This window comes from Mercenaria mercenaria, unplaced genomic scaffold (genome assembly GCF_021730395.1).
Source record: "Mercenaria mercenaria strain notata unplaced genomic scaffold, MADL_Memer_1 contig_3744, whole genome shotgun sequence".
In the NCBI taxonomy this organism is placed as follows: domain Eukaryota; kingdom Metazoa; phylum Mollusca; class Bivalvia; order Venerida; family Veneridae; genus Mercenaria; species Mercenaria mercenaria.
The window spans coordinates 21064-48307 of record NW_026461913.1 but is presented as its reverse complement, the minus strand read 5'-3'; the positions used below and the strand labels follow the sequence as shown (position 1 = coordinate 48307).

At 33.6% G+C, this 27244-nt stretch overlaps 1 protein-coding gene across 1 annotated transcript; it reads right to left on the bottom strand.

Moving 5' to 3' along the window:
- Positions 1 to 474: 474 nt before the first annotated feature.
- Positions 475 to 24620, bottom strand: LOC128553363 (tyrosine-protein phosphatase 10D-like). Its single transcript, XM_053534502.1, has 15 exons — positions 24602 to 24620; positions 23753 to 23940; positions 19410 to 19602; positions 14595 to 14750; positions 12342 to 12470; positions 11656 to 11798; positions 11282 to 11380; positions 11031 to 11100; positions 6918 to 7094; positions 5665 to 5790; positions 4466 to 4580; positions 3771 to 3847; positions 2824 to 2958; positions 2293 to 2320; positions 475 to 2003 (listed from the first exon to the last, which is right to left on the bottom strand). The coding sequence occupies exons 1-15, from the start codon at positions 24618 to 24620 to the stop codon at positions 1805 to 1807; spliced, it is 1854 nt and encodes a 617-aa protein (XP_053390477.1). The 3' UTR covers positions 475 to 1804.
- Positions 24621 to 27244: the final 2624 nt, after the last annotated feature.

Below are 27244 nucleotides of genomic sequence, written 5' to 3'. Positions count from 1 at the left end.
GTTTTCCATGGTCGTGCCTCTGTGACCTTGACCTTTGATGGATTGACCTCCAAAACAATAGTGGTTATCTACTTTATACGTCCTATTACTCTATCAAGTTCGAAAGTTCATGGTCAAATAGTTCACTAGTTATTGATCGGATGGATGGTTGTGCCTGCACATTGGTATTTATGTGGCTACTTTTCTGTTCTATCTATTCTTCTTTTAGCCACGTAATAGAAAAATAACCACATAAAAGCTTGAATGATTGACATCAAAAATAAAGTACAGTTAACTATTGTTGCTTTAGCCACCTAAGTATGCAAATGTAAGCTCGGACGGACTGCCTGACGGACAGGACAGGGCAAAAATAGGGAAAAAAGCAGTATGTCTACCTAGGGGAGACATAATAACTTTTATAACTGGAGCAGTATGACATATTACATTAAATGTTTCTCTATTAGAGATACCGTAAAGATATTTCACTCATAAACAAACTGTCTACTCTTTAATTAACTTTTATATGTAGATTCCATGTTACATATACATAAGAACAACATGATTTATAGAATTAAAAAGTTGAAAAGTTCGATAATAATACACTGATACAGACACACATATTTACAATGTGCTTTGTTTTTCGAAGACAGCATGAACATATAACATTACTAAAGCCCCAGTCACTCTTTGATATTGGACAACTAACGACCAACTACGACTGAAAGTCGCAGCAAGAAAGTGCTGAAAAATCCTGCCACAAACCATGGACGATCCCTGTAAGTAGTCGGGGAGGTTTTTAATCGTATTCAAAACACTGTTTGTGACAAAACTGGTCGTAGCTTGTGGTGTTAGTTTGAGGTAAGCTTTCAAAGCGCCATTGTTGTGCTTCAAGTTTTGAGTGGTTTATTATCGGATGTTCCTGCTGTTCAACACGCGCTCGACTTTGCCAGATTATTCGCACGAACAACTGAGATCAGTCGCACGACCAGTCCCACGACTAGAAATGACTTTGCTTGACAATCTTAAGTAGTCTTGGATTACTGTGCGACAAACCCCTAAACGTCATGCTTCCAGTCCGCAGACAAGTCGGAAAAGGACCCCAGAAAATCACGCAACTCAAGTGTGACTGGGGCATAATAGATCTACATGACAAGCAGTTACAAGTTTATTTTGCAGTACATTTAGAATAATAATATACATAAAATTTAGTTACCCTGTCGTATGTACAGACAATTTTTGGTTAACGTTGTATACATTCAACAGGTGAAATTGACTTTGATTTTATTGACTGTTTAGGGTAAGTCTCAAGATACGGGCTATTTTCGATCCAGTTGAAATATGTTATAGTAAGCCTAAATAATGTGCGAACTGTATACAAGCCGAGTTAATATTTCGTTTATAAAAAGACGGATAAATTACCTCGCAATGCCTTTATAATTTAAATTTCTACTGTAGTAAATATAAATGCGTTATTTGCAAAAGATTGCCGAGGTTTGAAAACTATGTCATTTCTGAGGACCACTTTACATTTTATATAAACAATGACACAATTCACCTCATCAGTATTATATTAAACTGAAATGTGGTATAGTTTACCAAAGTCTAGATTCGTAGTGGATTACAGCGGAGATTAGTTCTTTGATAGACAGTACAGTTTACAATGGTGCATACATTTTATACATGTAGTAATAAAACTGAGCGTATTTGTTATGGACAGCACCATGGCAATATTTTCCCCAAATATTTTTAAATGAAACCAAGAAACAAAAAATGTAGAACACGTGTAGTCTAAATATAAACATCTCTCTGTCTGCTTCAGTTTATACTAATATTGGCGACTGGACTGAATAATATCATAAGTTGTTCTGTCCTCCCTTGTATTATCATCAAGTCTGGAATATTCAGTCTCAGATTCTCTACCAGGCGCAACGTTACTAAATGTTTCCAGGTCTTCACTTCCCCCGGCACCTGCGACTCCTACCATGAACGATTCATTCACGTATGTTTGGCTTTTACGATCATATCTGAATTATACACATATATTAGTGCTCTAATTTACAAAGTAAAGCTAAGATATGTAAAATGAATTTTCTAAAATCTTAAAGTGTACGATCTTGGCTTCGCTCTATCTCTGACAACAGTATTTTATCTTTTATACTGTAATGCATTCATTTATTTGTATGTGTAACTTTTTACCTAAAGCACTAATATTACTATGTATGTTAACATTGATATGTGACTAAACTTTCAAAACTTCCCAAATCCGTAATCATATAGAAAGTATAAGCATAATGTTGACTCTGAAATACTTACTTATTTGATGTGCTCATTTTTAGTCCATCTGAAATATAAATTAGTTGTTTATATATATTATTTCTAATTAATATGCTCTTTCGCTTTGACGTTTAATATCTCAAATCAAATATTATAAACGACAGAACCTGTTGTATTTAAAAACAAAACAGCTTTCATGAAGTGTCACGGAATACCTATTTCAACGCACTTTTTGTTCTGACACTATTAGTTACTCCCATTTGATGGTATAATGTTAGACACTAAATAAAGTTGTTTTGTCATTGGCAAGATATTTGTATAGTGTCAAAAAGGCTCACTTGACCTGTCTAAATACAAAGTACATGTGGTTAAGACAACCTCCTCAATTGTTTTTTTTTTTCTTTTTGACCAGTACTACTAGATATGAATCGGCGAGTGATTAAAGAATTCATAAATAGCGTACATTACACATTGTCTTCGTGTATTCTTTTTTATGCTTGGAGTCTTTTCGTAAACATGTAACCGAATCATCTAAACAGTCATATACTTTACTATCTGAAAATACTATACCTTTATCGGCTCTGTTTCGTCTGATTATTAACGTTGTATAACCCGCATAAACGAATAGAAGAAGATTTGTAAATCCAAGTACAACGCCAATAATGATGGACTCCGTCGAACAGTTACGTCCATCGTCAGATTGTTCTGCAATTATTTGGCAAGGCATGAAATCAGGCCCCGTGTTCACAAAACATTTTCAGTCTCAGCTGTGTTTGATAATGAAACTTTATTTGCTATTTATATCTAAATACTATGTTTAAAACTAAGTTTGAAGTTAATGACTACTTCCAAGTGACTTTTCCGTATTGATGGTCAGTCTCAATTGGAATTTAACATTGCAGTTTTAGTAAAATTGATATCAAAATTTCAAGCTCAAACTCAGCTGAGAACGAAAAATGTTTTGTGAACATGGGGCCAGCCCAGAATTATTCTCTAAAGGATCGCACGACAATAAAAAGAAAAAAGCAAATTTTAAGATAACAAGAAATTATTGCAACAGTTTTAGAAGCTAATCACAGATTATTTGTTGTAGACATACAATAATTAGATGATTTTACTTATTTTTCATTATTATTGAAAAGACGTTTGTCACGGGGTACCGAAGGTACACTGTCTCAAGCTTTTTATAAACGGCCGCTAAGTACGAATTCATCCTTGGTGTTATGGTCTAAATGGTGCGAAAGCTTTTATTCTCAATCAACCCGGGTTTATTTCCCGACAGGTACATGCTGTTTTCCTCTTGAATTAGATAGTTAAGAAACACAATCTTATGTTCGTATGTTCATAATATGTTCTTACTTCAATTCAAAAGAAAGATCATTTAAGCCGAAATCTGGCGTCTGTTCTCTTTAAAGAATACCTTTAAACACTTTATTACTATGGTATTGTAAAAACGTTCATAGAAATGAATCGTTGTGTTTGTATATCATAACTGTCTACATTAAATATGAAAATACCTTTAGCGGCTGTTACAAAAGGTCCATACACCTGACTCAAAAGACATCCACCGTTAGTGCATGATACAGCAACAAGTCTGTGATAAAACGATGTGTAGAATTAGCTGGATATTTTAGATTCTAAAACGACCAGCAAATTACCTACATAGATGTAGTGCAAAATCTATCTCTGGTTATTCTGCAATAAACCACTCGCGTGCAATGACTTCATCCGATCCAGGTGCGTAGCACGGTCGTAAAAAGTAGTTACCATTTTCTCTAACACTGTTGATACTAGTAGGTCGTGTTACAATCGAAATAATAAGTTCCCAAGTGTGATTTATCGTAGAATTACCCGGGTTTTCGTTCTTATGTAAAACAATATATCACACTGATGGCCTGCGGCATTCGTGATATATTCTTAAACATTAGAACTCAAAACACTGATTATTCTACGATAAACCACGTTTGGGAACTTATTATTTCTCAATTACCCTATCAATTATAAAGTTAACAAAGTATGTTAAATTTGTTTGTATTGCACATCGGAACATATAAAAATAACAATTTCCAGTCATCGAAACAACCTTTTATCAAGATAATTATATGTCAACGGAAGGATGGCGCATGCACATATTAATAAGTTTATCAACGTGATTTAAATTACTAAACGATAGCATATCTTATCTTATCCTATCCGGAGAAACAAACTTTACTTGTAACTTGTTCCAGATTTAAGTGGTCCATTACAATACTGCTTTTGAGGAGTGTCGGAACATTCATCGCTACCAACAGTATATTCAACATTTGTTACAGCCCGTTTACTTCTACCTGAAAGAGATCATTTAAGTATCTTAAATCAACTGATAGTTACTTTATTTCTTCAAATCGCATACTTAAATGCATCTTTGATATACGGATGAAATGGCAGTATGTTTCATACAATTCAAGTTAATTTCGGCATTTCTTGTTTCTACTGCCACGATTTATGTTAGATTTTGTTATTTAGCTTGGTAGCATGTTATGCATGCTTTATAGATTTCTGTTTCCAACTTTGATCACACTTGTCGTTACTTTGTATTCAATCAATTCACTTTGCTTATATTTAGGCCGAATGTTCTATTACCGAAACTGTATTGTAATTTGTGCAACGAGCATCGGCTTTGTCTGTCGTTTGATTTTTGTAATTTGCGATCATCTTTAGAAAGCATCTGTCCCAAGAGTATAGTCCCCATACACTATGTATTAATATTCATATACTGAAGTTGGATTGTGTCTTGCAGCTTGTCTTGCAACTTATTGATAAAACATACGGGTACTTTCAAATATATGAAATATAGTACAGCTAGTACAGTACGTGAAATCAAGCTAAAACCAAATACATATTTAACATTCTAACACGACCAGCAAATAACATACATATATGTAGAGCAAAATCTATCTCGGGTTATTCAGCAATAAACCACTCGGAATAATAGGTTTTCAAGTGAGATTATCGTAGAGTAACCCGAGTTTTTCGTTCTTATGCGAAACAATATAACGCTAAGGTCTACGGCCTTCGTAATATATTCTTACGCATAAGAAACTCAAATCACGGGCTATTCTACGATAAACCACGATTGGGAACTTATTAGTTCTGAAGTAATTAGCATAAATACCAAGATATTATTGAAAAAAAAAAGTAGGTCTACATTGGAACTTTTACACAAAAAATGTGTGTCTGTTGCGACTCTCCAGATTTCCTTTCAGATGACTCATTATGTCCCTCCGCGTGTAACTACTACCTGGAAAATTCGTCATGCAATAGTCCATTTTATCCATTCAGGGGATTCAAACAATCTACGAGTGAGATTCGAAGCAAACGGTCTAAACCACACAAGCACAGACAGATAAGATTGCTTTAAAATTTGCTTACCACATGTACATTGTGTTTGCATCTTATCCATCCATGCTGGATTGGTTACACGATATAACGTGAAACCCCTTTGTGATGCATCTTGCCAATTATCCATTGTGTTGAAGTCTGCAAGTATCTTAATGCCTATTAACAGAATTGCATGCATGTTAACTGCTTCAAATAACAATCCTCTTTTCAAGCAACGGCTTGTTCAGGACTGAACTGTTTTTTTTTTTAAACCTACTTTTACCAAATCAGAATTTTTCTTTTCTTTGTTGCAGTAAGAATATACAATAATCAAACAATAATTTCATTATAGTTATCCCGCTGCCAAAGTTACAAGTGTATTTCTGACAATCATATTGCATCTTTATTTTATTCTGAATCACATCCAAAGGATGTTCATGTGCTACACAAAATAGTCCCATTCATGAACAATTCTGGTGAATTATCAATGAACAAGCATTCTTATTCAGCCTGTATCCACTCACACTGACCATTTCGATTATATATTAAGATCTATCAATGATAATGTATTCCAGTCCATAGTTAGATCACAAGCTAGGTCATCTTAGATATGAGGCACATTAAATTTGTATTTGTTTCTCATTCATGTATATTCATAGACTGGCATTTAAACAGAAAATAAATCCACACAAAAAACCGCAACCATCAGACATTTCAAGGCTTTGATTATTTTATAATGATTTAAAGAGACAAGCCTCCAGATGAATATGAAACTTTCAATTTTTATCACTAGGAATAGGTAAAAATATCGAAAATGATAAACTTTTTATGTTTAAGTAGATATCATAACGTGTATCATGAATTACAATATGAAAAAGCTTCATTCCTTTTATTTTGCATCAAATTTCAGTAGCGTGACTAGCACTTTATAAATCAAACGATTTTGTTCGTAGATAAAAAGCACAAAATCGTATTTAATATTCTATTTATTGCAACTACTAAGTATTGAAAATTTCGACAAAGATGACATTAATCTGGAGACGTGCAGCTAAAACTATTTTAATCCAACACTTTTACAATTTCTTTAAAGCGCTTTTGAATTGGAATGCAATGTATGCCTTTATGCAACTAAAAGAGGAATTATATATTATAAACATTTTCTTACTGTTTGATACATAGACTTAAAACCTGTTGAGTATCGAATATCAACGCCTTTGTTACATAGCTTAACCAGGTATTTTTTAAAACTGTATAATGTAAATGCAGTGCCTTCAACCGGTTAAAACCGACAAAGGATGTCGTACCTTCGAAATTGCAGTCCTTCGCACATGCAATAAGCCCGGATGCTTGTATTTGACCGTTTGTTGATTCCTCGAAGAAGTCTTGCACTAATGTAACAGTGAACTGCCTATCTTCAACATTTTTCATTTGATGCAAAGATATTATATCGACTTGCAACGTGTCTTCTATATTAACTGGGACTAAGAAATAAAGAATAATGTTTCGTTAAAGGTATAATAGATCCAAATATCATTTTTATGTGTATTAGCAGTACACTTTACTAAGCTTAAGGTTTAAAATAGAACGCACTGTATACAAAGGCATGTATAGGTAAACGTAGTATATATGTGTACTACTACTAAAACACTGGCTACTTTTTTAACAATCAACTCTTACTGCATGACATTCAATTATGAATGTAGCTTTACATGAAAACATAATTCATATATTAGATAAATCTAAATACAGTTGATGAGGACCTTATACATTTAAGACAAAATGTTTTAATGAGTCTAAACTGTTTACGACATTAAAGAAAACTTCTCTACGGTGGTCAATACTGTCAGTGCATATTTACCTAAACAGATGTCATGGTGTATGACCAAACCTATATTTTGCGGCTGAAACTTACGGTACCTTCACTTTTTCGGATAAGCACAACATTTATTCTGATGAAAACAAAGCATATTCATGAACACCAACATGGTTTTTGAAGAAATGTCTCGATGAGCTCTTGCCGTTGATAACAAACATCATAAATACATCAATGGAATTAGGTTATGTACCAAAAGAGTTTAAAAGTGCTAGGATAAGACTCCTGCTTAAGAAACCAGGTCTTGAACCAAACATTCACAAACACTACAGACCTGTGTCTAACCTCCCTTTCATTTCAAAAATCTTAGAAAAGGTAGTAGATGCGCGTCTTGAGCGGCACTTGAGCGAAAATAAGCTACATGAGGGACTGCAGTCTGCTTACAGAAAGTTTCATTCAACTGAGTCGGCTTTGATAAAGGTACAGAATGACATCCTCACATCTCTCGACCAAAATTCTGTAACAGTCCTCGTGCTACTCGACCTGTCTGCAGCTTTCGACACGAGTGACCACCAAACACTGTTATACCGACTCGAACATCATTTTGGAGTCAGAGACAAAGCACTTGCATGGATGTCATCATATCTTAGTGACCGCTATCAAACTGTGTACGTTGACGCCTATGTTGATGAAATACAGTGTGCCCCAGGGATCAGTGCTTGGTCCAAAGAACTATATCATGTACACTAAACCCGTGGTGCCATATGCAGACGGCATGGACTTCTTCACCATTTCTACGCCTATGACTCTCAATTATACCTATCCTTTAAGCCGATAGAGGCTGTGGCAAAAATGTGTTAGGAATCTTGGGCAGTACTTGACAACAATATAGATATGGAACAACAAGTCAACTCTGTGTGCCGGGCTGGATATGCACAACTTCGCAGAATAGGTCACATCAGACGGTATCTTACCAGTGATGCCACAAAGACCCTTATCAACAGCCTGGTTACTTCACGGTTAGACTACTGTAATGCCTTGTTAAGTAGTATTCCAAACAGCACACTTAACAAGTTGCAACATGCCCAGAACACGGCAGTTCGCGTCATCACCAAGACGCCCCGTCGCAATCATATAACACCGGTTCTGAAGGAGCTTTATTGGTTGCCAGTAAAATACAGTACAAGGTTCTGACCCACACCTTTAAGGCTTTACACAGTCAGTCCCCTGCCTATATTAGGGATAAGATGGAAGTGTATAAACCGGTCAGAAACCTAAGATACCAAGACAGGCTGTCACTGGTTTTGCCAAATACTAAAACCATGATGTATGGCAATCGCAGCTTTTCGTGCACTGCTCCTAAGCTTTGGAACTCCCTTCCCGTAAAGATCAGGGAAGCTGACACGCTAGCTGCTTTCAAAAGCCTGCTAAAACCCACTTCTTTGTACAACATTTTGTTAACTGACCGATACATTGATGCTTTTTTCTTCTTCTTCATAAAACTGCGTAGAACACTAGGGTAACTTAAATATTTTTAAATATGTGTGTATGTTTATCTTGTTTATTATAATAATCTATACGTTTTACATTTATGAATTTTGTTACTGTGGAATGCATTATTTTTGTATGCGTATTTGTTAGTATTTTTGCAATTTTTCTGTGAAGCACTTTTGAACGTGTACATGTGCATGAAAAGAGTGCTATATAAATGTGGTATAATGATATAATAATTAATGATAATAATAATGAAACAGCAAATAAGATCATCCAAAACTATCACTTCAAACACGTAATTTCATTTAACAATTACTATTACGGAACATATGGAACTACCAGGAGTAAACTTGTATAAAGAAAATATGTATATAGTCCGCAACTTTCGAGAATTAAGCCTGACAATGGGAGTACCGCTATGCACATGTGGAAAACACCAGTGTATTATAACATTTCTGTAACGTGCGTGTTGATTTCCACGCCTTATCTGCAATTATATGTACACGTTTAGATATGTTACAAAGGAAAAACGGTAAGTTTGTTTCTGTTTATAGTGTAGTAAAGACAGTATTTCCTTATTATCAGGAACCTACAATTTAAGGATGAACACTAATATCTTGAAAAGTTTCATGTAACACACGCATCACCATATACGTTCTTTCTGATGTATCATATGTGATATGTGGTATCAAACTAGTTTCAGGAAATAAGCGGACCTAAAAAGTAGAATCCTATTGAGGCATTGAGCCTTACATTATCTTTTGTTACACCAAGGAAAATACAATGTAGGTACCACTAGCCAGGAAATGCACGTGTCTTAACTCAACTTTGAAAATGATAAATTTTGCAATTTGTAACAGTGTTTCCCAATGTTCATTTACGTAGACAGTAAGCTGATACTAAATATCATTTAATTTAACAGCAGAAGAAACTCAAGGGAATTACGTATAAACAAAACATTTTATCACACAAACCATCCTCGTCCGAGATAACAGGAGAAGAAAAACGTTTTATTTGCCATATTTAATACGAAACTTTAAAACATTCTGTGCCTATTACATTTAAACAACGTCAAGGTGTTCCTAAGATTATTTAAATTATAAAATAAAGGTTAATGTAAGCATAAACGGATTATAACTGAGGTCTTACCTTGTTTATCAAAAACATGATATAGTGAAAGTGAGGTGCTTGGACGTAAAAGTGAGATAAAAAGCGAGTGTTCATCCGCAAAATATAGATTTGATCATACACCGTAATTGCGTTCTATGTAACGTCAACCTGTATTATTTAAAAGGGTATAGGAAAACACTTGAACCGTACACACTATGCTTGTGTTTATTATAGCTTACATGTTACTTTATATACTATAACCTTTCACTAATTTCAAAGACTTTTACCAAAATGCTAACGACACTATTTTATAAAGTGTAGTATGTTAATCAGTTAAAGACATCGAAATTGCGTTTTAATAATTTTGCTTTTACTGACAATGTCAAAAATATTCAAAATCTTCAAAGAAGCTACACAACATTCAAATTATTTTGCTTTAAAATATACCTTTTCAAAATCAACTGTACATTGCATAATGCGGTAACAATGACAATATAATTTTGTATTTGTAGCTTGATCACAATGTTAGTATTGTAAAATAGTAAATGAGCAAAGGTCTTTGCAATTTACATTATGGGCAGAATAAAGACGGACGAAATTTTCGTAAGAAAGCTCATGGGTAATTCATGTGTAGATTAATTTAATAATACGGAACAACATTATTCCACATTATCCTTGGCGTATTTCACCTACTGTTTCATTCAAAAAAGATATGATGCTTCAAAACTTTGTAAGCTAATGTAACACATTTTAACATATTTAATAATATTTACTGAATGACTGTGATATGATCAAATTAAATTTCTAAATATTTTTATTAACACTAACAAATAGAACGTAAAACCCCCATCGCGTACCTTACCCTGGCTTCCGTGTGAGAGTAAAGAACATATTAATTTAATATATGAAAATGCTTTTTGAAAGAAAACAAACATTGTCAAGGTTAAATGTAAAAACATACACAAATCCTAACTTAAAATTTGGTAAATTTATAACAAACCTCCAGCTGGGGCTTGTTTCACGACAGTGGAAACTTCACCCTTCATATCCAGACTGTTTGTAGCATACACCTGCAAAAACCTTACACACATTTATTCATTAAAAATGTTCAAATCATCATTGTGCTAGGAACTAATTACTGAGAACGAGATTTAAGATATAAAGTTCAGGTCAAAACTGATTTTATTTTCTTGATATCAGATTTAAGACAATACAGTATAAAATGTGAATACGTCCATGAAATAAACAAACCTTAAATGTGTATGTTTCTTCAGGTACTACGTTCACAACTACCGTATAGTCATGATTTTCATTATTTTCATGTGACAAACTTTGTGTCGTTGCATTCCTCTGAAAACATATTTTATTCGTTTTTTAAGATTTACATACATACTAAAAGGAAAACTGCATTTTTAATGATGTTAAAAGTTTTTATAACAGTAATAATGGAACTCAATCATTTGTGTCTAGAGAAATTTATTGTGCATGCGTTACACACTAATCACCTAAGTTTGGTAATCAAGACAGGTATATTTTAAACGACAGATGGAAGCTCTTGGTAGAAAATCGTATATCATTTATGGCTGATTATTTCAGAATAAAAATTTCAACATAAAGCTACATACATCGGATGTACTGATATCTAAACTGTATTCTTTAATAATACTATTCCAAAATAGAATTGCAGGTGCTCTCCAGGAAATCTGCATCCATGTATATATGCCTCCTGGTGCCTCTGTTATCTTTAAGCCGGTAACTTTCCCTGGTGCTAAAACAGGTTCGGCAAACGAAAGAATAATTTTATTTCATTTTAGCACGATTGCTTTAAAATATTTTGTCGTTATTCTATTAAGGTCTCTGACTTTTAAAAACATTATCCCTAAATGCAATATACAACTTGTATTAGGAGATTACTGTTTAAAGGCATGTTTGCAAGACTCCTAATATTGCATCTCATAAGATTTACCATTGCGCTTATGAAGTACAGGGCAAACTCGTTAGAAACCAATCTAACATGTAACCCTTTTTCTCAATAGTATAATCAGTGAACACTTGCTTTGTTCACTTTTGTTCTCACTGAAACACAAATAATGACAGTGTAAAGTAGCAAAACATATATTTTGCCACGTAAAAAACATCTTAATTCCAATTCAACAGATACAGATCTAAGCGTCTAAAAATAACATCGCTTTGTCCTATACATCAGCCAGAACAATTTTAAAATAAGCAGGTTTTCACTTTTTGAAAAACAAATATGTTCAGTCACAAAATAAGCTTTATCAACATTGTCTGGCTTAAACAAAACAAATACCTGTAGGACGAGTTCTGAAATGTACTCGGTTAGATGTTTTAGCGCCAACATTTGTAGCGGCTGTCACAGTTACATTGTAGCTCCAATATGCTTCTAGACCTTCTGCCAGGTAACTTCTCATGTCAAATCCTTAAGACATAAAAAAGCAAAATATCATTATAAAGCGAGTTTGCTTCAAATGCTAGAGCGCTTTATATTTTGTAAGAAAATACAACACCGTCTGAGGGATTCTTGTAAACATACAAGCTTTTATTACAGGTCATAATTCCACTTTAAGCAATCGAAAAAAAAATGTTATTGCTAAAATGTGCCGACCCAGATGAACCCATCATGATAAGTTAATTTTAGAAAACATATACAGTCCTGCAAGTGGAATACAAGGACAGTCATTACTCTAGAACGGCGTTATAAAGGCATGCAATTCAATAGCACTCATTTATTTCACAGAAAGCCAATGCCTGAAAAGTTCGCAGTTAATGTCGCAGCTGTTATTAGAAAATAAGTATAGGTTATACATCATTTATTGACATTATAATGACATTAAGTTTGCCTAAACGAAGTGTAACGTAGCTCATAATAATTATAATCAATTTATAAGTACCTTAACACACACACGTACGCACGCACACACACCTGTTTCAATTCACTGACAGACTGACGGGTTTAATCAAATAAATCTCTCTTTCAAGTAAACTTAAGAAGCCTTCTTTAGTATCTTGGACAGTGTTTCTCGTTTTACTGACAGTATTATTTACACTGAATGTTCTCCGATGGTACATTGTATCATCAGAGATATAAGATCACTATTAATAGATTCAAAGTTAAAATGAAAAGGTGGTCAATACAGTTCTACAATGTTTTGATGAAATAGATTACTCAACTGAAATTGAGGGAAAAAAGGAAATCTGGATAAAAATAACAACAAAAATGTTATTTATAAACCAAATGACTGTTGTGCACTTCTCCAAATTGCGGAGATGATACAAAGGTGCAAAAAAGTAAAACTAACTTTGAACTTGAAAAGTATAACTTGCATAAACAATTTCGTGAGAGGAGGGGGTTGGGGGAGGGGACACCCGGTACCTGAGTTTTGTAAAATATGATTCTGGTATAATATATACTTTGTTTATATTTCATGTATATATCATTTAATGCTAACTTAAAGAAAATAAAGGTGCTTAAATTGTATCTTTAAATCTTTTGTAGAATTACACCCACCCCTTTTCCCGTTTTCATTAGCCATGCTTTAGAAGAGAAATACAGCAACAATGTTTAAAGTAAGGCTGTTTCTATAGGCGGTGATTTCTGTTTTACCTCGTTAAATGTGAAAAAAAATGAATCAATAAGGAGTTAACACATCAACGATGTATTTAAGTGATCAATAGAATTACACAGGAGATTCTAAAAACGAAAAATTAATAATCTGTATTAACAAGACATTATTCAAATTTTTCAAAAGTAATTCTTTCTCAAAAAAACTGTGTAGACAGATATCTCATCAAATCATTCGCTTTGTGGCATTATATTTGATATTTGTGCAAATGAAACGAATTCGAATTTAGAGAGTTAAAAGTTACTTATGTCAACCGAGCTCTTAAATACGAGGATTAAAAACACTTATCTTAAAAAGTATAAAGGTGGACATGAAAAACATGCACGGAATCTTAAACAATGGTTAACATACAGAAGATAAAAAGAAACAGATGCAAAACCATGCGAAATGTTATCAATTTGAACTTCCAGCGGGTGGAAAACTGACAACTGACTACAATTAACTACAAATTAGTGGACTACCTAACACAAAGCCTATCAATTTACAATCACAGAAATATTTATATATCTTTTATTTCTGTCTAGTTGGTGGGTTTAACATCACCAGCAACAAAATAAAAAAGTGGACAACCACAGTTCGCCAAACACGACATAAACGAAATGTTACAGGCTCAGAGTCTTTTTATGGAAGGTAGTTGAAATGCAAGCTACCGTCCACGCTATCTTACCCTTAGTTGAGCAGAACTCAACGTTTAAATGTCATATGACGATTTTCTAGCTTTTGTGGCGGTGGAAGACCTCTGGTGTCCTACGAGAAGTATTTCATCTACCACCCTCTGTAAGACAGCTGGATGGCTTCTTTACATTAAGGAATCATACAAATCAAGCGAGGTGTCAAACCTTTAGCGAAGGATAAGTGATTTAAAGTCTTCAAAGTCCTTATACATGCAGGCCTCCAAGAGTGTACAAATACATAAAAACCTGTTACTGTAAATTCCTTTGACGTTGCAGGGGAGTCAGCCATCAACATTACAGTGAAGTTCGTCTTTCCAGGTTTTGGTCCATTTATTTTCCAATATATTTTACATGATGTTGTTCCTATCTCGCTCATTGTTATACCATACGGTACCTGCGGAGCTGTAAAATAGATATAACTAAAAATGTCCTGATGTGCCAGTGAACCTTAAATAAGACAAATATTATGATGATATTTCCAAATTGATAACAAACTTCACAAACGTTAACGTATATCACACCTGTCACATGAGGTAAAGTTTATGCGCAATTGTCTCCTCTTCAAGATCTTACAATTCGTTAGAACCTCCGCAATTAAACAAACGTGCCCTCTAGAGTTTACCACACATGTTATGTGCTAACAATTATGTACCAGGTTCGAGAAAGATATCATTAAAACGGTTAGGTTAGATACACATATGATAGTGTGTTCCAATATCGACAATGTCCTTGAAACAGACAAACGGATATATATATAAGATGCCCGCTTAACACTGCGGCTGGAAGAAACAAAAAGAAAAAAGGAAACAACAAAGGAAGGCAGCAACCCAAATAAACATTGGTTTTTAGCATTGACATATAAATGTATGATTGCTTATTCCCTAGATGTTACTTCATTATCAATGAAAGCATGATCATGGATATATTCCGAAATCTGATTTTTATTACCATTTACATAACCTGTTTTAAAGTCATTGATCTTCCCTACTTCTTTTACTTTTTAAGTTTATTGATGTTTTGATAACTTGCTGATTTGATTTCTGGGTAAAAAAATCAATTCATATTGTAATCGCCGCTTACGCGAACGGATACCAAACATTTTGGATAACTACTGTGAAGTACTGCCTTCCACCCTTCTGTGTCACATTTGTATATAAAAATACTACTCTTCACAGTGTTTACTGTATCTCCGGGACCATCAACATCCACACCAAACTAAATTCAAACTAACAAAACTAAACTAACAATTTGATGCACAACATACTTCGGATAAATATGGTTCTGTGATACATACAATAATTATTGTTTTAAACATAAAGCAGTGTTTGTTTTGTTTACTATCCTTTCAGCGTTTCGTATTTCAATTAAATATCTATTTTGTATAATATTTCTATTCATTTGTTTTACTTCAAAAGCAAAAATACACGGGTTTCACTACGCAGAATATGTGCTTTGCAAAAATGTTCAAATTATGCAACATTTGATCTTAAACCAACAGAAGTAATATTCTCTTGTATAAAACAACCCTGAAATCAGGGATAAGTATTATACAACTATTTAACGTGAGAAAAATGTTTTCTCACATCTTCCTGTTATTTCAAAAAAAGAGCAATACTCTATACAAAACTATTGCCAAGCAAAAAAATGTCTTCTACCGTCAGGGGCATTTACTCACATGTGAACATATTGTTTTTGCTTTGAAACTAAATTAAAGGGTCTGCAAAGTCCCTAGATTAATCTGATAGTATGAAAAACTCACTTGCTCTTTGAAAAATAATTTAGAACCTATCCTTTCTGGATGGCGGATGGACAGAAGACAAAACAGACAAACAGATGAACAAAAAACCAACGACGTCCATATGCGTTAAGCTGCTGTCTGTCTATCTACCAGGTTTCATGAAATAATATCTGGTACGGTTACAGCTATGGCATAATCTACCAAACTGACTGACGAACGGAGTGATGGTTACACGGAGAAAATAAATAATGTGTATGTTGTCTGTATTGGCTTATATCTACATAGTATTACCAAGTTTGATTTAAAAACTTTGTACGTTTTTATTTACAACATGTTGCACTTTCTGTCAAAGTTTTTCATACATAGCAAGTACATGATCTTTATCACTTTTATGCTGATAACTTGCAACTATACTTGTCGTTTAAGCCAAAAATGTTCTTACCAACATGAAGCCCTATCCCAAATTGAGGTCTGTTTTAAAGATACAGTCTCTTGGATGCATCAGAACATGCTGAAGCTCAATAGTGACAAAACTGAGGTCATTTTATTTCACACAAATCACACAGACATTCCAGAAGATATCTGCACGAAAGTAGGACCCTTTCGGATTAAACAATCAATTTGTGTGAAGAATCTCGTTGCTAGAATGAATTCAAACATTGTCTTGACAGAGCATGTTAACTCTCTATGTAGAGCTAGTTATGCACAACTTCGGCAAAAAGGCCACATTAGGCAGTACATCACTGCTGATGTTACATTGTACCAAGTCTCTTGAGAACTTTCTGGTTACATCGAAAGTAGACGACTGTCACTCGATTTTGTATGGAATGTCCAAAGACACACTGCCAAAACTTTATTGTGTTAAAAACACAGCGGCCCGCATCATTACCAAGACTCTGCGATACAATCACATCACACCAGTCTTGAAGTAGTTGCATTGGCTTCCGGTTCAGCTCCGGATTGAGTTCAAAATCTTGACATTTACATACAAAGCCATGCACAATAAATCTGTCAAGTACATTGTCGATATGCTGGACGTGTACAAGCCTCGTTTAGTCTTAACGTCGGCAGATGGCCCAGTGTCTTTAACTGTTCCAAGTAGTCGAACAGTAAGGTATATTGACAGAAGTTTCAAGCATGCAGCTCCAAAGATTTGTAATGCCCTTCCAGCAAGCATCAGAGATTCACGTTCACTGTCCGCATTTACAAATATCTTTTTACGTCTTTTTACACATGTTACATAAAATAACACAATCTAAAATACTGCTGAAAATGGCGTTGATCCCAAAATAAACTAAAAAATTCATGACAGGTTTGTTTCGTGTTGAGAAAGGGATTACCATTCCTTTTAATCTTTTACCATTATTTATACCTGAATATATTTGTAAAGTGATCGCGCATATTTGGTATGAAAAGAGTGCTATATAAATGTGGTATAATAATAATAATAACATGTGTCGCCTTTGCAAGTAAAATAATAAACATTAATATATCCATGTTATAATCTATTCTTAAACCCAAATTATTTGCGCAGATGGACTTACATACTAAATTGGGGAGGACGAAATACGTTTTAACTTAGCTTACTGGTGCAAACTCCCGGAATAAACAAGAACGTTCAAAATCATATTAATTTTGCTACAGCAATATGGATTTGATCATTGATAATGCAATGATATTACTTTAAAAGTAGTTTCATCTGGATGTTGTAGTCTGCTCGTGAGAATTGCGCCAGCCGTGATCATCTTAGTCGCGCCTCTTATACGCATACTTCTTTTTTGTTTGCGGGAATATGATTTCCTCGCTTCGCATACATCGGAAAAAAAATGTTTCAAATTAGCAGTAGTAGAATAATGTAAATATTATTTTTCAATTCTAGATAATAAAAGTCATATCTACGGCTCGTCTTTCATTTGCTACAAGTTTTCTGTTTGAATTATTATTATTGTTATTATACCAGATTTATATAGCGCCCTTTTCATGATCAATTTCACGTTCAAAGGCACTTTACATAGTTCAAATGCAGCCACACAGGGCGCATAATTCATCCTCTACTAGTACAGGCACAGAGCGATCTGACCAGAGGCACAGAGTGAGACAAAGCCCCCGTGACAGAGAGATCAGAAATCAGATACAGACTTGTCCGGCTAACTTAGCCTAGCTCTTTGCGAACAGAAGTAGCACTGATACACGCAAGGATTGCCTGGATTCCTGACCAGTACACCTCTAGTTGGGTGGGAAAAACTGAAATGCGTTTCTGAAAATTCCCGAGTAGCTGCCGGGGATCGAACCCCGACCTCAGGATTGGAAGGCCAGTGTGCAAACCACTGAGCTATCCGTCCATAGATAGAATGATCTATAGAACAGGGTCTTGAAGTCCAGAAAAGTTCATAGTACAAATTCGTTATTTTCCTCAGGTATGATTTTGATTTTAGTTTCACCAGTTTGTAGTGTTTTAATAATACAAGCCTTATTAACAAACAATGAATTTGTAATAGACTCTGAATGACACGATGGCTGTTCTCACTATGTTTCAGTCAATAATATGTCTAAAAATAAACTAAAATTAAAAAGCAAGTGAATGATATTACGGTGCACGTATTCAAACTTTAATACTGATTGATATTATGAATGACTCTACAAGAGCAGCATATTGAGCAAGGCATATACCGGTAAATGATTTCAGAATACTTAATAGATGTCAATAACCATATTTTATTGGGTTAAAGCACTTTCTAAACTCTATAAACTTTACATCATGGAGTCTTCAATGACCATTACTCTTCTTTTACTGCGTTTTTCTATCTTTACTAAAATAAATGAATGCATTACCCCTGGTTCAAAATTACACATAGCTCTTTACTGTCCTTTTGAGTTTCAACACTGTAGATCACATACTTTATGATAAGCACGTACCCTAAATCTGACAATACTATTTAAACAGTCAAAACCTTGCTGTTTATTAGTAAAAGAAACCAGAAATTTTACAGTTTCTTAGCAGACGTTTCAAAATGTCTTTTAAGCGACGAAAATGCGTTTGACATTTTCTTTGGGGTCTAAACTGTCTTTGCGGAGTCAATGTCAGAGTCATTTCATGTAAACTCTGGTTCAATAAGAGGTTGGCTATTTTGATGAGAATATTCTAAAACTACTTTAAAACGAGTTACAAGAAGTTAGGTCAATTGCATGTAAACAGTACCTCGTGTCATAGTATACATAGATTTTTTTTCGCATTCGCATAGCTCTACTTATGCACCAAACCAGACTTAATGTCACTCAACACGAAAGTGCTATTTTTGAAAATAAAGTCGCTTAAGTAGTACCTTCTTCAATAGTTTTTTCCGTCTCGTTAGCCGGATATCCTCTTCCTCCATCATTGATAGCAGTCACAGTCACAGTATAAGCAATACCTGGATTAAGACTTACAGGATATGTCAACTGACCTTCTAATTCTTGCTTAGTCTTGCCTATCTCTGCTCGAACTGTAGAATCGCATAAACCATTCAAGTTTGAAATCTGAAATAGTAAGCAATTTTCTAATAATACCAGCAACATTCCAAATCTACGTTTTATTTTTTTAAGTAATCAATTAATACATCATCAAATTGGTATAATTTGATTTTATTTTTGTTTTGGGTTTAACGCCGTTTTAAGTTACCAAACATTGTCAAACAATTTCTGATTAGGTTTACATTTTCATTTCAGATAAATATGCCTTTTACCACATCTAAATCTTTTTAAGCTCTGTTTCTTTCTTTCTTTTTTTTTTTTTTTTTGGTTGGGGGGGGGGGGGGGGGGGGGGGTAGGTTTAGACTCCATTTTGATCAATTTGTAAGTAAAATCAATATTCTTGAAGGAATTATCTCTTATCATATAAAATATTATAAATAGTCAGCTGATGTATAATGTAGATTACCGTTGTTATACTGAAAAATCAGTTTTCAAATTAGAACACTTGATATTTTCCTTTTAATATTACTGGGTCATTTAATATGCTTATACATCAGTCAGTAAAATCATTACTTTTTGTTTCTTTTAGATCACTAAGTTGCTGATATAATGCATTAGAATTTCTAAAAATGAATATTAACATTTTACGCTTTTTAATGTATTCTTAATATCTACTGAAGTCCTCAGTTATCCGTTACACCCGCTGGATGCACACGATGACTTTATGTAGCGCTTTGTTTTCTTTTAAAGGTGACTTATTTCTGAAGTGTGTAACGAAAAGTATCACTCACTGAACTTTTACAGTGATTGTATCATTTTTATATTCTAAAACACAATGAATTTTCTTTGATATCTTAAACACCTGAAAAAGTAGTTATGCACCTTTGGCTTAGTGCACGATGTTCATGAATATTAATGAGAATGACAAAATTCTGAGACCACTAAAACTGAATAAAATGATATAATTGATTATTATCAATGAAATAACAATATATATGTAATCTATATCAGTATGTGCATTCATAATATTATGATCATACAGCTGATATGTGCAGTCTTCCTGTGAGTAAAAGTTTTTTGTTCTTTTTTTTTTATTTTAAAAATAGTAGCATTATAAGAAACATATAAAAACCAACCCTAGCTCGATAGGATGAATCATAGGATCTTGAATATCTGGATGATATCTGTGCTCTCCATGACGATTTAATAAAGACATACATTGTGTCTGATGTCAATAGACTTACACCTTTATAAAGCACTTGCCTGTAGAGAACTGGGTAGTTCCGGTACAGAATCCAGGGACAATTGTTAGGTTAAATGCTTAACATTACATTACTGAATTTCTGTTGCATAGCCTTGCTAAACCAAAACTAACGAACAAAAGAAAATATACAGGTATTTAAAGTTAGAACTTTAGATTGAACACTTTTACCATGTTGACAAAATTAATCATTTTGAAATATTTGCAAGAATGACAGAATGTACAAAACACTTTTTTAATATTTTATGTGGTGGAATATTCCTGGATATACAGGAACATTAAGAGAAACACTAGGAGAAACTATGCATCAATCATAACAAATAAAGTTTGATTATCAATTAAATTACGTATCAAAGGTTTTGACGAAGGCATGACCTGTCTTTGTCAAACTTTTAAACTGCAGCAAGAAACTCGAGAGCATGATACAAATTGCTTGAGAATCAAAGTGTAATCAAACGTCTCATAAAATTAAAGTGATTTTTGGAGAGCCTATGATCTTCTTTTGTCAGTTGCTTTCCATTTTATAAATAATATGTTATAAAGAAACACATTATTCATAACAGCTAACCAACAAGAGAGCTATGCTATAGTAGGTAACCATAAAGTAAAATTATCGTAAGCCACATCTTTATCAAGACAATCATGCAGAATGTGATTCTTGTAACACTGCTGCCTCAACTTGTGTGCAGTTCATATTTTCGAGACATTTCATCTGATTTTAGATTCAGATTTTAACTAATCCATTCAATTTTACTATAACAGAACACTGTTCAAGCTAGTGCTTGGCGTGTGAGGGCAGTTTCACATTTCACTACATCTAATGAACAGACACTATCAAATTAACTCAGATATTATTATGCTTGGTTGTGTTGTTATGCTTCCAAAGGATCATCTTAAGGAATATTTGCTATCACTAAAAAATCTTTAAGTGTCATGTAACTATTGTAAAAAGTCTCCTCGTACTCGGTTGTTTTGTTGTTAGATTTTTTTCTGGTCATTTTGGATCATGTTTACTAAACCAGAATTTCTCTTAAGCCAGTGCTAGGGGGAGGGGGCGTAAGATGAGTTTCACACTTCATTACCACTCATAAAGAGACTTGATCCAACTGAGTTTGCTATTTATTTGATTGGTTCCATTCTTTGCTTCTTAAGAATCTTCTTAAAGTCTATTGCAAAATGTTTTCAGTAACTCTGAAATGTCGTTCAGAGGGCTCTCAGTATCCTCCTAGAAGTTTTTAATAGCATTAAGTATTTGTTTTCTTAACGATTTAAATTTTTCGAATTCTTGACAGCTGTTTGCAATTTCATAAGTTTAAATTTAAAGATTACTTAAAGTACCTGAATATTTCATTGTGTGTTTTATTTTTTGTTCAGTGCAGCTTTTAAACAGTAAATATTTTATTAATAAGCACCCCCCCCCCCCCCCCCCCCCCCCACCGCCCTCCCTCCTTAAAATACCTTATATAACAAAAAATTATTTACCTTCAGAATAACAAAATACTGTTTTAGAAGACACTGAGAGACATTAAGACCAGATCAAAACTGTCTGATCTATATTTTCTAAATAATTGATGTAATAAAACAAGGTTATTGAGATGGTAACGTAACATGTTGTTACACATACTGATTCTTCCTTTAAATATATGTTTAAACTATATTTCCAAACAATATAGCTCAATAACTGTTATTTTATTGATAACAATTAATTATATCATTTTATTTAATTTTAGTGGTATCTTGTTTCCTGAGACGTTGGTTGTAGCAGTGGTTAATTTTATGCTAATTAGCTAAACATACCTATTTTGGGGTAAAGAAATCACCATCCGTGTTACAAAATACTATTTAAGAAAACACTGAGAAACTTTCAGAACAGATCAAAACTGCTTGGTACTTTTAAATTGATTTAAAACTTAGAATATATTATTTTCTAATAGATTTTTGTCATTTTGTTACATTCTCACTAATATTCATGAATATGTTAATGAGTTAATTAACATAAACATGCTGCTATTTTAAGGCCAATGTCTTGGCTCCATTTTTATACCATTTTTATTGTTTTATCACCAAAACTGACCAGGATATGACTGATCATCATCTATAAGGTTGTTCTTTCCAAAACTGAACGGTTGCCATGGAAACAGTGAAATCATATTTAGTTCAAAAGAGTTTTTTCATGGGAACATTTTTTATTTTTAAAGAGTTGGTCATGGCAAACAATTTGGTACATGTACCTATGAAAATAAAGTCTAGGGGTGCATGGTAGATCTTATTGGCCCTCACCTATATCTATTTTATGACTAAATGTATTTTTCCATTGCAGAAATCAGTCAAAATCATTTTCATTTATCTTGCAAACTTTTTGCACAGAATTGCCAAAATATCCTGATAGCAATATCAATCCATTTACTAATTCGGTCCAAACTGAAAATTATAAAAACAAATAATGTCAAAAATTGCTGAAATGTACAATGGAAGTATCCTGTCAAACATTTGTTCACGGTAGTGCAAACCTTATTAAGATATTTTTGAACATTTCAAAAACTTCCTATCACCACTCTGTGTTTTCTAGAGTGATGCATGATATCAGTAGTATTGTCATATATTTGATATAAAACTTTGAAAAAAACCTTGTTTCATTGTACGAAAAGGGTGAATTTATATACTTGCCCTTCTTACAGACAAAATATAAAAGTCTTTTTCATCTTCACCAAAATAAATCAGTGTACTACTTATTTTGAATATGTTTATTTAAGTAAAAAATAACACGTTTGCTTGTGATTTCTAAATCTATAATTGGATATAACTATGGTTTTGAAAACAATATATATCAATTTTACTCCTAAACTTTCAAAGATTTATACATTATAATGTATTGTTTGATGTTAATGATATAATGACAGTGTTTTATGACCATGATAACGTACAAATAGAAAAGAAAATAGAAACAGCCATCACCTGAAAACTGCCTACACAGTCTGAACATCTATAAATGATTTCTTTCACACATTTATCCTGATCCTCCTTAATCTGTAGAACATAACCATAGTTCTCTGCACTGTGGGTTTCTGTAGGTTTCATCCAGGAAATACCAAAACTGCGACTAGTTACATTATATATGTCAAGGTTCGTTGGTGGTTCTGACACTGCAAAATATTTAACCAAACCATAAAGTTAATGTTCATTGGTTACTAAGCTCGTGTGCGAGTTCTGCATTTAAAGACTGACATGATTTAAAATGAATACAAAAGCAATTACTAAAAGACTTGAACCTTGACGTTCTTTGTTAACTTACCTGCTTAAATTGAAGTGCTTATTCTGAGAGGCAAATTGAAGTAGCAGTCAAGGATAATGATGTTATATTCTTACATATTTATGCAGCCAAACCTAAAACTCTTGATAATTTTCTGCTGACAACAGGCAGTCGCTTTATATGGATTGTAATTGCCTTAAGTGCAAGCAGTCTCGAGTATATTGAATGTCGTTTCCACTTGGGGAACATAATAAAATGAAATCATTCTATCGTGTTTACATGGCATGCACTCGAGTTATTGAAAAGAATCAGATCCTTTAGACTTACGCATCACACAAAAACAAGAACTGTCTGAAAGACAGCGCTCTCGACTACTAGTGCCAGTAGAGAAGTGAAAAAGGTAGAATACTGGAGAAGTATGTGAGCAGGAGAGAAGCGGGTGTCTACTGTGGGGATAAATGTGTCCCAAGAAGCGATGGTATGTCAAGTTATGAAGTGAGGAAGGAGCATCATTATTGTCATTCGTCAGGTTGAGGGGTATATATATATTATACCTGACTTGTATATCGCCATTTTCTTAAAAAGCCCGTTCTTCGAAGGCGCTTTACATAGCGCAGAGGCAGTCAATCAGGGCGCCAAATCTATCCACTACTAGAGCGGTCTAACCAGAGGGACAGAGCCTTATACTATTGTCCATTGGAACTCATTCCCTGAGAATATTGTCTCTCTTGGAGTAAATCACTTCAGCTAGGCAGTCTGAGTAGTATAGAAACTACCGATTTTGAAACAGTATGACCTCACTTAACCCCTTGACCTCTTCTATAAAAAAATCCAAAACCGGCCAATTCAAATTTAAAAAATCCAAAGCCAGCCAGTCTTAAAATACTAACTCAGTGCATTTGTACCCTGAAAATCTTTGATGGACGTAAGGTTGAAGGGTCAATCTGACATCCTCCGACCCCCACCCTCTTTTAAAAACCCAACACCGGACAATTAAAAAAAACATCTGGTTTTATGAACGTAAGTGGTTTGAAACGTCGTCTACCCACACAATTAAAAACCCCTACAAGTTAAAGCAAGCTGTTGTTATATACCACAACACAAACAACGATAGAATAGAAGGAAGGGTAATTCAAAACGACTAAAATGTAAGTCTTATTTGATAAACTGTTTAGCCGTCACTTAAATATACAATCTATTTACTTGTAATGTTAATGTATTTTATGTAGATAATCGTTGACCTTAGGTAAAACAAACAAACTTTGCTTATATATGATTGTTTAGTTTATTTCAAAATGTATATACGCATAACAACTTATAAATATACACACTATAGCGAACGGTAGAATTAACGGATATTTAACTAATATAGTTCTTTTAAAACCGTTTTAATTCCAGGGATCATATAACAACAACAGAACTTTTGCAAGATTTGATTAAATTAACCACCCACCTCAGTGATAACTACAAACAAGATTCTACATGTGCAGAATGGGAAACAATTTTTCACACGAAATATTACTTCAAACTGGCAGATGCAACCAATCCACGATCTCAACGACGCACACGAAATGAGATTAAGAATGAATTAAAAGATGAAATTGTGAAATCATTCGGACAAGGAGATGTTTTGGACAATTTCAATGTGGATACCTCAACTATGGAAACATGTGCTCAAAGTATTATGAATTTAGATAAACAAATACAAAAGACATAACAACATATTGTTTTTTGTACTTTTGGACTCATAATTAAAGAAATGAAAAAAATATGTCCGAAAGATTGCGGATTAGGATTATTTCTTCATAACAAAGGTATACATTATTCTGATTCTTATTGTCGTCATCTTGTTTTAGTTTCTGATTTAATTCAGAAACATAAAAATTTGCTAAAATGTAGCATAAACATCGGAACTTTAATAAAAAAAGGGAAACTGATTGAGGAAATATGTAAAGAATTAAACTGGTAATTTGTATTAAGCGTGTACAATGTTCACGCTTATGTTTAACATTAAGAGAATTTCTATGTATTACGTCACTTCCGTGTACAATGTTCACGTTTATTTTTAGATTTAGTTACTACGTCACTTCCGTGTACAATGTTCACGTTTATTTTTAGATTTAGTTACTACGTCACTTCCGTGTACAATGTTCACGTTTATTTTTAGATTAGTTATCACTTGTACTGAATTGTGAAATTGAATATGATTGTTTGTTTATTTTCGAGTAGTATAGAATATAACATTTTTATTAAAATAATTTATAATTGTTTGTTCGTTTATTCTTTGATTATGAATATTTAGTATTTTATACAATAAATCATACAACGGTACTTTGTTTTGTAACATCTTTATGAAAAATAAACAATAATAACCACAGAGTGTACTTGTTTTGTCTTGATATTGTATGTTGTTATACTTGACTCCGGGTATATATTCAATTACCTCCTTCGGTGGAGGAAGTCCAAATGGGTCAAAGTACAAAGTACTTTTCCGAAAACCTCTGGTTTGATCAAAGTACAAAGTATTAAAGTAACAAACCCAATGTGTTCCAGACCCAACAGAGTCGTCCAAATTTATAATTCCACACTCGTCCTTTGCTTTTGTCTTTGGTAAACCTGTGGTCTCCGAGAGTTTCACTCTTGGTAAATTATTTCTACTAAATACACCCCTAAAGTTTTTAATTTTTAATTATTTAACCCATTGTTCAATTTCAAAGTTAGAAATTGGTTTGTTTATAATTTTTTTTTTTTTTTACTATAGGAATTCGTCTGTACGGCCTCCGTTGAGAATCAATCTGTAGTCCTTTCCCACTTAACAAAGATGTAATCAAAGGTATCCCCAGACTAGCAAAAAGTGCACTCAGAAAACCGCCATTTTGTTTTTGTTTTTGTGTTAATTTAATCACTCCAGACCCTACTAGTTGCTTTCTTTGATTAGGTGTAAGATATGGTGATATTATATTTCTCTTTTCATTAGCTACCGAAATCATACCATTCCCAAGTAACTTACTGACACCGGTACTGGCCAGCCCAGAGAGGGCTCCGATGCCTAGAGGAGCTAATATTTTTGGAGCTATTTTTGCTGCTATTGGAAGAATTGTTTTTCCTAACAAACCACTCAAAGCTCCTAAAAATCCACCATTTTGACCTTGGCTGGACATTTGTTTTTTTTTTTTTTTGAAATTGTAATTTCTAAT